The following is a 12,626-nucleotide window of genomic DNA, read 5'->3' on the forward strand; positions in this document are numbered from 1 at the left end:
CCGCCGCTCGACAGTCGAGCGGTGGCCACCTTTTATGAGCCGGAATGTACAATCAAAAACTCCGACCTCCGGCCGCGACTATTTGATCCGGCCGTGCCACGCGCGGAAGGAGCTCGTAAAAGTTTCCCTGCCGACCGTACCGACCCACCGGCAGCTCCGGTTTTGGCTGGCTGGTGTCGTCCCTGGAACATGCCTTGCCAAGCCCGAGTCCCGGGCCAAGACGAAGCCCGGAAACTTGTCGTTAAAAGTCTTTTATAACTGCGCCCCGGGCGAAGGCGAATTCCCCGTGTGTGTGTGTGTCTGCATCCGTGGGCATCCGGATGCATCCTGCATCGACGCCCCCGGAATGGGCCATAAATTTTGCGGTACCGTCACCGCACAGCATCCACCGCTGGGGCGATTGTAAGAGCTGTAAACTTTGTGCAAAACTTCGACAAGTCGATTTCACGTTCAAGGTTCACGGTTCCGGGGCGGGGCCACCCCGGAAGTCAGCGACAACGGCGCCGACGGTGGCCTCTTCTCGCCAGCCGTCTCGGCGGGTTTAAACTGTGGGAAAATTTGAAATTTATTGCCCGATCAAAAGGTAATACATTTTGCCGACCGGAGCGGCCCCCGAATGTCGCTAGTCGTAGAGCAGGATACGGGTGGGGACCGTATGATTCGCACCTCTTTACCTCGACGGTGCCGGTGATCGTGACGCCCTGGACCCGAACGAACAATCCCTGATACACCTGATCGCTATCGGAACACGCATCGCGCGGGGGTCTTTGGTTCCGTCGCGATTGTATGCAAATGATGTAGTACGTGCCGAATCGGGCCCGCTTCACACAACGGGCCGCACCCAGCTTATCACCAGCAGGCCCATCGGACATAAATCGAGGGGCGTACCACCCTCACACAAAAGGGAGAGAGATAGATCGAAAGTCCCATAACACGGTCCGTTATCCGTAGTGCTCCATCGGCGATGACTCCATAAATCACACCGAAAGCCAGCATCGCTACGCTATCGGAATCGGGATCCGGATCTCCGGAGTCACAGTCCAATAAAAGCAACGGTTTTGAGTGATGGGCTTTAAAATTTGTCTAAATTTAGGCGCATCGTTTCATCCCGGGAACCAGGGAGCCAGTTGAGTTTAAGGGGTGAAACAAAACCCGAACCGAATGGAACTGGCGCTCGACTCTGTACGACTCTGGTTTATACCCTTTTAATCGACTTCCATTTAAAATGGTTCAAGCCAGTCAATCAAAGAGCATGCCGCTCTATTGCCTTTTAATATCTGCAGCCCACATCAACGGGACGTGCCATCTCGGCACCAGCAACCAAGCGGCACTTTATGGTCCTTCGGGAGCCGCCACAAGTATGATAGCTAAGCGAAGGCCAAGCCAAGAACTCTCTGCTCACACGCACGCGGGCATACTGCGGCATTGTCATGCGAGCACCATAAACCGACTAGTGTGTGGCCTGAAGGACACGCGCGTACCCCCAACGAATCCCGGGGGCCACAACACACCGGCCTCGGGGATCGATAAGCAATAGTGCATTTTATTGAATTGCCGTAAACGGATTTATTTTTATCCACTGCGAATATGTAGCAGACAGGCAGCAGCATCGAAGCAAGCCGTTTCTAAGACCACTGCAAACCCATGAACGATGCGGTTGTGTTGGCTGGAAAGGAAATTGCTGCGGCGGATGTGAAGGAATACTGTGTGCTCTCGGTGCGCCAAAGGCACCACAATTGTCTCCGAAGCTGAAAAGCCTACGGCTCGAACGGCGTGTTGCTGCTCTGTCAACTGTCAGTTGGTACACACCGCGGACCGCGATTGAAGATACGAAACCAGAGACCGGAGTAAAAGCGTAACCAGCGTGAGTGCGAAAGGTGCACAGAGTGTTTGCGGTCACACGGGAAATGGCGTCATTGGTGCGTGGTTTACCCAGGGCCGCGGTCAGACTAGGGCACACCGTGAAGGGTGCGTCACCCAGCCTACTGCACACCGGGCCCGCCGTCTGGGCGAAGGTACAAAAACCGGCACCCTCGTTCCAGGGAAAGGCCGTGGTGAACCATGACTTCCGCGACATCGCGCTCCACGATTACCGGGTCAAATACTTGGTGCTGTTCTTCTACCCACTGGACTTTACGTTCGTCTGCCCAACGGAGATCGTAGCGTTTAGCGATCGTATCGAGGAGTTCCGGGCGCTCAACACCGAGTTGGTGGGTGTGTCGGTCGATTCCCACTACACGCATTTTGCCTGGATCAATACACCGCGCACGGCTGGCGGTTTGGGGCCGCTCAACTATCCGCTGCTAGCGGATCTGACGAAGAAAATATCCTCCGACTACGGAGTGCTGCTCGAGGACGGTATTTCACTGCGCGCTTCGTTCATCATCGACTCCGGCGGTATGGTGCGCCAGATCACCATCAACGATTTGCCCGTCGGACGTTCGGTGGACGAGACGCTGCGACTGGTCAAGGCGTTCCAGTTCGTAGAGCGGCACGGTGAAGTGTGCCCGGCCAACTGGGACCCGGACAGGAACGCGACCACCATCAAGGCGGACCCGGTCGGGGCGCGCGAATACTTTGCGAAGCAAACTGAATAGGCCCCCCCGGTGACGATGGTCTCCTCGTCATTAATAAACTGCATCAAATATATCGGCTATCGCTCAGTGTTCTATTGCTTTCGAGCTTTCAGGCACTCATCAAGTTACCTCGGAATGGAATGCCCAATGCCAACTTACCCATCCTTGTCGAAAGCGGTGAAGCAAGCGTCCATGGCCAGCGAAGGATTCGTCATAAAGTCCTCGTCTGGGAGCTCCGTCGGCTGCTGGGATACGGTTTCGGGGATAACCGCACACGTTCGGAATTAGCACCGGATTTGAGATGAGATTGGTCCAGTCACCGCCGAAGCAGAATGGAAGTAGAATGAAGAACAATGGTTAATGGAGATAGACCAAGCGACACACGAAAGGGCTTAGAAACAAAAGGCACACACACACACACAAACACACTTCTTAAGAAGCACACAAGAAGAGATACTGTTGTGACAGGTCCTAATAGGGGTGCTAAAGAGTGGCTAATCTGTGGGAAGAGAGAAAAAACTGGAAAATGGTTCTCAATCGGCAACAACAAGAACTACTACTTCTGCGGACGGTACAGTCGCAGGAACTTAAGGCAGACATTAAGGGCAAGTGCGGACATTAACGTAAGGAAACAAACAAACGTGTGTGGGGTGGCCAAGGCCAAGTCAAGGTAACAACCATAACAATCGCAAATCGACGCAAGTTCGAGATGGAACGCAGCTCTCCTTCCGCCTTCTCTCACACGCCACGCCACTCGCCGTCGAATGTCACGTCGAATGGCAAACGTGCTTAAATACTCCCGTTACAGGTCTGGTTCACTTGCGAATAGATTACCACCGATGAACGCGTTCAGCACACGCATCCGGCGATGAGTCCTATCTGGAGCACACCTCCGGAGCACTAGACAGATTCCTGTTATTCCTGTCTGTCCGTCGTTAGACCGTCCAACCGACCGTCAGGGACAACCGCCGTAGGGACAAAAGGGTACCCTGCGTCCACTGCGTACCGTGAGCCACTGGAACTAACACTCCGCACAAAACGCACTCCAACACTAGCCGGACGTCCGGACGACGACGACGACGACGGCGAATCCTCACACGCTTGGGGTCACGGTCGAAACAAGAGCAGACCGCCAGCCACCAGCTATCGGCCACCGGAAACGTTCCGTTCTCAGATCCGTTCGCTCGGATGGAAGCGGTGCAAATGCAACTCCGACGACCTGCCGTCCGGATGGGCACCGTTGTTTTGGCGGAGAACGATCGGTTCTGGGCGCAAACGAAAAAACTCAGAAACTCCGGGGATCCAGGTGGAGCAGCAAAAATGGCAGCCCCGGGAGCCCGTGGCAACCGGGCTTATTGAAGAAACCTGGGCCCACCCAACGGTCCCATGGCAACGGGGTAAACAGCGGTCCCGGCCGTTGCTACGCTTGGTACCCGCCGGTGTACCGGCGGGTTGGGCGCGTTGAGTGACGCGAAGAACGCGACGACTTCGATGACGTTAGCTGGCTCTCGCTAACACGAGGTTCCGACAAGAAAAGGTTGCGTTTCCCCGAGTATTTTCGGCTGCCAGATTGACAGTTCCGCCGTCGCCGTCGCCGCCGCCAGGGAGCTGTGTGCTTAGAGTAGGTCAGGAAGTACGTCACGAACGGAACCGGGAGAATCAAATTACTATCCCCACGGGCTATAGTCGGTGATTCTCAGGGCCGGGGGGTTCGTGCGAAGTGCGATTTCAATTCCGCACTCCGGTGCGTTGGCGTAATCGAAATGGCAAACGGAATCAAATTATTCATAATCTTGGTCGAAGCAATCGGTACCGGCCAAGTGATAGATATTTATTTTTTCGATTTTCCATTCGAAGCAATTGCTTATCGTGCTTCAAACGCTAGAAAAGGTATTCAACATGAAAAAACGGTTGGAAAAAGATTTCGCAATAATTGAGAATATAATATCCGAACGTCTGAAAACCAACGTAACTTTTGCTAGGAATCGAAGTAGTCTCATGTGAGATGTGACTTCTCATCTCACACACATTTGCCCGCTAGGGTGTGTTCGATCAAAGCCTTCTTCAATTGCGATGTGATCTGCGAAACGAACCGATGTAGTTGACAAAAATTCAAACGCCAACTGACATTAGAATACTTCACACTTTTGAAACTGGATCCTCTTTGACTGAATGTCTTCACAAAGAACTCATAGAACCACAAGTTTTTCCACATATTCCTAAGGCAAAGTCAGTATTCGAACTCATAACTTCGGACTACAAACGAATGACTGACGCACCCCCCAGGTTGCATGCTCCGCTCCTCCGCATGGACTTCGGCAGCCAGCCAGAAAAACCCGATGTTCGGTCCGTTCGAAAGCATAACCAAATTCGACACCCCAATTCTCGCCTAACCAATAGCTTCGCCGGCAAATTGCGGATTACAGCAGCCGGAGCGGAGATCTTGTAAACAGCGAAATTAGTGCCGAACAGCGAAAATCCGTTCGCCCCCCTCCCAAACACCACTGGCCCGAACTTCCACACCGGAACGCGCTGCAAGGTAAATTGCGTTTTGATTGCGTGTGAAAATCCACAACCAACCACCGCCAGGCCAGGCCAGGCCAGTCCAGTGGAAGGTTCACACACCCTTCACACCCGGCTACTGGGCCGATCGCCCAACATAGCCCACTAAACAGCGGGGCCATGGCACCACAGGTCGCAGCTGCGCCCGGTTGAACGGAAGTACCGTACTCTTACGGGGACGACGGCGACAGCAGCCACGCTTTTCTCGGCGTAATCCTTTTAGCATTAGCGCATTCTGTGAATTATCCCGACTCAAGAACGTTGGCCGGAAGTGCTTTCTCCAGCCAGCCAGCCAGCCTTCCAGCCAGCCTCTAGCAGCTGCCGCGGCTCTCCGTTTCAGGACACAGCCGGCTCTTTTCTCAAAGTTCTCGAGTTCTCAATCCACGGCGGCGCTCGACCCAAGGAGAACGGGACGCCGGCCGGAAGTTTCTCATTGGGCTTTCTCGGGGTGCACGGCTCGGGCCTGCCAAACTGCCGGCACACCGGGGCTCGGAATCGTTTCAGAAAATTAAATACTCCTTTAATGCGCGCGCCTTCCTATATAGCTGCGACTCGTGAAGCTCTTTCGGCTCTTTGCCGGGGACTTAGAGCCCGGGCGCTCGGGTACTTCTTCAGCCCATGTGAGTGGATTATGTGCAGCGACCTCCGGCCCGGGACGGCAAGCGGTGTAATGATCGGCGTCTGGATCAGCGTAATGAAGTCTCCGATGTAACGATACCCTCGTCGCCCGGTGTCGAACGGTGTCTACGTGTGTTTCGCACAAGGCGAGTGCCGAAAACAAAATCGTTCCCCAAGAAGAACCTCGAACCGTACGAACACACCGGCGGTGATACCCTGTGTGCGTCACTACCACTACCCGCTGCCGCCCGCTAAAGTGTTGGACTTTTCCCACACACACCCACCACACAGAATCCAGGGAAAGCTCGGGCTTGAGCGGGTTAAAAAAAAGGCGCTAGAGAGAAAAAACCAAAACTAATTTCCATCACACGCCGGTGGCAGCGCCACACTCACCGGTCGGTTGGTTGACGCTAATGGCTGCCACTGCAAAAAGGTGATGGGGCCTTAAAAGGTGGTTCTGGGCTAAAAATATTCGCGAACCCGCGGAAAGGGTTTGCGCCAAAGTTCGATGGGCCCACCGCTGACGCCGACGACGCCGCCACCGCGGGTCCTGATTGAAGGGTTTTTTGTTGGATGTAATTGAAAATATTTGACACGCAGCTGGGGCGCAGTCGAACTTTCGGGGCGTTAAAAATAACCTATAGGACCTGTAAAGCGCGGACCACGACACGGAGAACGTGTTCGTACTATTATTTCACTCTCGAATCTCCCGTTTTCGTGTACTATTTTGTGGACGTTTTAATTACTTGGCGAAAGTTAATTACTACGAAATGTTATCGGTTCATCGCTGTGGTTTTGAACGGGGTTTTATCAGACGCATTAAGTGGAATTTTTTAAACTATTTTAAAGACTCGTAGCAACGAAGCTTTAAAACGTCCGAAGCTCGAGCAAAGCCGATGTGGTTGGTAGCGACTATCACCTAACCACCAACAAGAGCTTTGAAGGGCAACATGTTTACCTTTTTATGAAATAAAAGTCGAGACATACAGTCCCCGGAAAATATGGTTAAAAAGGCCTGACTTCGATGCAATAGGAACTCTTTGCCTGTTAGGAAACGATCTCAAAATCAAGCCCTTGCAAGTTCCAAACAGCAACCAGAGTCTTATGCCCCAGCAAACAGAAGCACGACTTAAAGCAGCAAAGACGTTGCTGCTTTTACCCGAAAATGATTAACAAAATTTACCAGTGCACAACATGATCTTGCTGGCTTAAGCCAACGTATATCACTTAAACATAGATTTGACGTAAATAAAGTAAAACACCACGGGATCACAATTGTGGAAAATGTAGCTCATTTTCTAACCGAAGACCGATGGAAACGAGTCAACAAATTTGGTCTTTTAATTAAAACTACTCGTTCGTAGTCTACCGTTAGCCAGTCGAGCTCTGCTGCAAGCAAGAAAACAACCTTTGAATATTTGTGCTGACTACTTATTGACCGGCGCTCCAGCCAACAAATCTCCTGTAGCAAAAACTAGGATCCGGTACGTGGCACTATGGTGGATTTAATTGGGCACTTGGAACCACTAGGCCAACAATGGATTGAACCACGAAGTACGCCACTCAGTGCACTGTGCACTAATTGTAACTCACGTGCACTCATTGTAAATTGCCATTGCGGCACGAAAAGATGCCACAGTCAATGATGCCATATTGAAAACGATGCCTATGTCTACCGCAAACGGGACACAGGTACCGTTCATCGGTGTAAGCACCAACAAGACCCGCGCAGGACCGCAAGCCGCCGACTGACACAAACGGCGTATGTCAACCGCGACGGCAAAATGAAAATAAACTCATTACATAAATTCGAAAGGCGAATCGCTGGATGCTTCGTGTGAATCACTGAACCGTGCACGATGAAAGACGGCGACGGCGGTGCGGACCCGGACCCGGATCCCGGACACGTTCCCTCTAATGATCCTCATTGATTCCGGGAAATCTGGGTGCCTCGCAACAGGACCAGAGTTGGCTGACAGCGGGCCCAGTCGCGCACACGGTCGTCGTCGTCAACCTGCCCGACGTCAACTACTATAAATACATCGCACACACCCAGCGGAAGCCGAACGGAATCGGCAGGGTAGGGATTGTTTCGGCGGCGGCAATTAGCCAGGCAAATTGGGAAGCCAGCGCAGAAGGATCTGTGTAAGGATTTGCCAGAGCTCGGTCGCTTACGTCACTCATTTGGAGCATCTGGAGCAGCCACCGCCGTCGCCGCCGACCGGATTTGGGGGCGACCTAAATCGAATATTTCACTTTCCGAAGCTCGCCGGAACCCGTCGGCAACACGTCAACGGTGGCTTGGGTGGCGGTTTTCCGGCACTGGCGGTGGCGAGGATACTTTGGAGAGGATTTTCTATCAAAATGGAATCGGAAGGTTGCGTGGCGTACGTTCAGGGCTCAGGCATTCGCAGGCGCTGGCGAAGAGCGTGGACCGAAACGAATTGTGATTGCGTTCCATATTTCTTCCGTGATTTGTTTCTGGAACCTGTGCGGCGCGGCGGACTAGACGGGGGTGGAACTCCGACTGCCGGGCTGCTGGCGCTTTTCTCCCCGGGGGCCTCAGACCTGCCATTTGCATCCCGTTCGCTCGGGTAGTGTGCGAAGCCCCGGGCGAGGGTTGAGATTTGTTGCTGTTCCACCAGTCCCGGTACTCCCTCGGTACCCTCCGCCGCCGATAGCCCAACCGGTGCCTCCCTCCGTCCACCCGCCCCCACTGCTGGCAAAAGCTGGGAGCTGAAAAGTTATTTGCACGATGAACCCAAACTGCCACCGCCATGCATAATTTATGAGGTCTGAGCTTACGACGGGGCGCAAGGATTGCAGCTTCCAATTCCGCTTTCTCTCGTCGCTCGCACCGCACTCAGGGCCGCGTCCTGTCTGCGTGCCGTGCCGGCGCCCCTCACTTCTATCGTACTATCATTTACCAGCGCAGCCCCCGACAGTTCGACAACTTCGCCCACCATCGCCCACCAGTTTCACGGCTCAGTGCGGTGCCAAATTTGGCCTGGCCTTCTCGGGGCCCGCAAGGTGCAAAACAAGAAACAAAAAACCGGAGGAGGAGCAAAAAAAACTCATTAAAATTCATTAAGACGTCGGCCAGGCAGCCAGTGCTCGCCTGCGGCCGCGCAAGACGATCACGAGCGGGGCGGTGGGGGCAGTGGGCCACCGATTGTGGTTTGCAGCCACTTTTATGCTGAGGTTTTCTGACGCATTTGACCTCATTACCACACCCGGGTGAGCGGCGCCGGGAGCGAGCGGGCGAGAAGATATTGGCATTTTCCGAAAAGTTGACACGTGAAGTGCGGTTAAACAAGTGGCAGATTAATTAGCATAAAGCTGGACGGAATGGACGCTGGCAAGCCGGTGTCCGGCGCCGGACAGTACTGTTACGGGACGATTTGAGCCGTTTTTCATAATTCAATGTTTCCGTGCCGGCGTATGGAAGTTGCACATAAATTGAAATGAAAAAGTCGCCCCGTAATGTGAATGCTGCCAAGCCCCAGGGTCGCAGGTTTTTGACATTTTCATTGTAACGGCAAGCCAGGGGGAAAACTGAATTCTTTCCCGTTGATCCCTTGAGACACTGTTGAGTGCCGTGTGCGAAGCAAGACTTTCAATCTGTTTCTTTTTTCATTGTTTACTTTTAATTTTATCCCTTTAAATTTTTAGTTTGTCAAATGTTTGTTTTGTTAACATTGGGTCCACTGGGAAAACTCTTTCGTTTGCAATTACATCAACTTTCGGCTTACGTTTATAAAGTTACACTTTTGGTGCCCCTCGTTTTGTTAAAAAACGGAACATGAAAATAACGAAAATTAACTAAACCGCAGCTTCCTTGCTGTTTTGTTGCAGACATTTTAACAGCAAAAAATTGTTATTTGTTTTTAATTATTATTAGGTTAGAATGGAGGGAACCGTATGAAGCGCTAATACATGGAACACTAATACAATTGTATTGCTTACGGAAGTTATGCGAGCAAAATGGAATATGAAAAAGAACCATTATGCTGCAAAACAAAATCCCAAGAAACATTGGAACAATAATGTACATTAATGTTAACTTTGGTAAATATCGAAGTTCGTCTCTTCCGACTAACACGGTACCGAATGTTAGGTTTTTAATGCACGTTAGGTTTGTTTTGTAAATAATAAAAGCTATAAAAAATTTCTTTTCTAATCAACGACCGTATTAGCTCGCCCATAAAGTCTTATCAATCAACCTTTCCGATTTGTCTAAAATTCCCCAACAAAACCCCATCACACGCAACGGTTATTGAATAAAACATGAAACATCGAACCTAACGAGTCTTTCGAAGTCCTGTGTTTGGCAACGAAAGGTACACCATTCAACTTATCCACTACATTGCTCGAATCTGCTCGATTTTGTTTTATATTTCCCCAACAAGAGTCCCCAACATTGCCGACAAGGTGCATCATCGTCCTCTAATTATCGTCGTAATTTTCTTCATTGGCCCGTGTCCTCGCAGCAAGGAATGATAATTGTGCGGCTCACGTCAACAGTCACGGCTTGAGCTGTGACTCAACAACACTCCATGAACACCCTTCCCCGGGGTGTGTAGTAAATGGCCCGAACGTTGCACACCGCCGTTGCCGGTGCTGCTGCAGCACGCTGGTGATTTCCAACACTTTCGACGAGGCGACGTGTCGATTGGCGCCACTCGTCGCACATTAAACACAAATTAAGTCACCTGCCACGAGTGGCTCGCAGAAAGCGCACACCTTCGGGAGGGACCTCAGCAACGGCCACAAAAATCACACTCGCCGCACATCTAATGTTGCGTCGACACGCATAAGCAAAGCGGGGCCAAGCCACAAACCTCGGCGCGGAAAACAACAAGTAAAAAAATTGGGAATCAAAGGCGCCCGCTGATCGTGTGGCGTTTTGCAATGCGCCCGCCGGGAGCCGTGCATGTCGAGGACGGCGTGTTGCTGCCTCCGGATTCGAGCACCCGCAGGCCGGCAATTACTCGCCGGCACACCGAAGGGACGGACCATTCTAACTGCTAAACGGTTGCATCGCTTCGGTCCTTACGTCAACTGCGACGACGGTGCAGCATAAGGCAAGGACAATGGAAGGCGCACTGGCGCTGCTCGAGGCCCTCCAGGGTTCCAGCGCCCGGCAGGAAGCGGAATTACAATAACGAACGCAAACTCCGAAAGTGCTGCGAAAACTGTCAGCAAATATGTGAGCAAATATTTATCAAGCAACTCGAGTGCGGCCAGCACGCGCTCGCGTGTGTGCGAGGACCCGAGAGAGCCCCGGTCGCGCTGGAAAAGAAATAAACGGTGGCCTTCTTCCGGTGAGCCGGGTGCCGTCGCCCCGCGCCTTGTCCGCCTCCCTTCTGTTGACTCAGGTTTGATTGCAGTCGGCTCGGGCGAAAGCTAAACCCAAAAGCGTGTGCATGTGTGCCGTCGTGAGGGCCCACATCGTCGTCATCAGAAGCTAAACAATGTCCCTTTTCGTGCTCGTGACGGCTCGTCCGCTCCAACACCCCAACTTCGTTGCTCTGATGGCTCTCGGATGGTGACTACTTTTTCACGAGGCTCCTCCAGTAATGTTGCCTGTCGTTGTTGCCTCGTTGATGGGTGGTGCAAAACAATAGTGGCTGGCCAGCCATGCCAGCAGAACGTCACTTTCGGTAACGAAACACGGATGGCTTCGCCAAAGGTTTTCGGAAAAGTTTTCGGGCATTCCAGGGGTTTTCCACGGCAACCCAGGCACCCGATTCGAGCACCGCACACATTGTGCTATTCAATTCCGTCCCGGCCCAGCCCAGAGTGGCAACTGTACCGACGGAAATATATTTACATGCTTTTTTCCCCCCCAACGAAACAAACTTATTGCCACACAGGAGCCTGGTGCCCTGGTGCCGAGCCGAGGGCGCTGATGAATGTGATGATTATTGCCCGTTAAGACCACCCGAAGGCCACCTTCCTGCCAGGCCACAGCCCTCCCGCTGATTGCCATTCCCCGGCATCGTCGTTGCCGAGGCAGAAGCCAGGCCCCCGAAAAAGCATAGCCCGGCTTCTGATGGCTGCAAGATGGTGCACAGCAGAACAACTTCACCACATACACAGAACCAACAACAAAAAAAAACGACCAAATGAAACTTGAAAGCAATTGCCGCACGTCGAGAGAAATTCATTCCGAATCGTTAGACAACCGTTTACACAACACTCGGCGCCCTCAGCGTGTACAGGACGCGCCCACCGACCTGTGCTAATGTGTGAATATTTAATAAAATTCCTTCCAACAACTTTTGCGCAACATCTCCGGAAGCAATCTATCGGCCTAGTGGTCGGTGCACCGGTGGGGTGGTAAAAATTGTGAAAGACTCATTCCGGAAGTTCCTAAAATCAACAACCATCGAGCACTAACGACTCGAACCGTCCGTGCAAACACAGTCCGTGCGGCCAGTGTCAGCAGAACCTAATGAACCGTACAGCTCAATTAAGTCGCCCAGCGAGAACGCTCCGGGGGGGGCCATGCCACCCCCCGGAGCGAATCCTGCAACTAATTGTGTGGCAAGCAACCAACAACAGCAGGAGCAGCAGCAGCGGCAGAAAAAAAAGACGCAAATAAACCAAGCACAACAATACCTCATTGGGGTGCAAACATTTGCAATGCAAATTATTACCGAACACGATCACTGTTCGATGCGCCGGGATGCGTTGTTGTTGACACAAAGCGGTGCAACCGAGCGAGTGGTTCGGAAACTCTGGCCAACAGCGAACGGCGCAGACAATGGAGATGCATTCCCTCCTGGCCCGCCCTGAGAGAAGCTCATCCCTCCGCCTTCGGCCGGCTGTAAATTTGCAATTCCTAATGATATCCTTTCACCGAAA

General features: G+C 52.4%; 2 protein-coding genes across 2 annotated transcripts in view; one reads left to right on the forward strand and one right to left on the reverse strand.

Moving 5' to 3' along the window:
* The window catches only part of LOC128274053 (uncharacterized), a 50,201-nt gene that overhangs the window by 24,981 nt on the left and 12,594 nt on the right, over nucleotides 1–12,626 (reverse strand). The window contains exon 2 of the mRNA XM_053012139.1: nucleotides 2,736–2,818. Coding sequence (XP_052868099.1) covers nucleotides 2,736–2,818 — 83 coding nt within the window. The remainder of the gene's footprint in view (nucleotides 1–2,735; nucleotides 2,819–12,626) is intronic.
* Nucleotides 1,908–2,597, forward strand: LOC128274174 (peroxiredoxin-2-like). Its single transcript, XM_053012282.1, has one exon. It carries the CDS (start codon nucleotides 1,908–1,910, stop codon nucleotides 2,595–2,597), a length of 690 nt encoding a protein of 229 aa, XP_052868242.1.

This window comes from Anopheles cruzii, chromosome 3 (genome assembly GCF_943734635.1).
Source record: "Anopheles cruzii chromosome 3, idAnoCruzAS_RS32_06, whole genome shotgun sequence".
NCBI classification, from domain to species: Eukaryota; Metazoa; Arthropoda; class Insecta; order Diptera; family Culicidae; genus Anopheles; species Anopheles cruzii.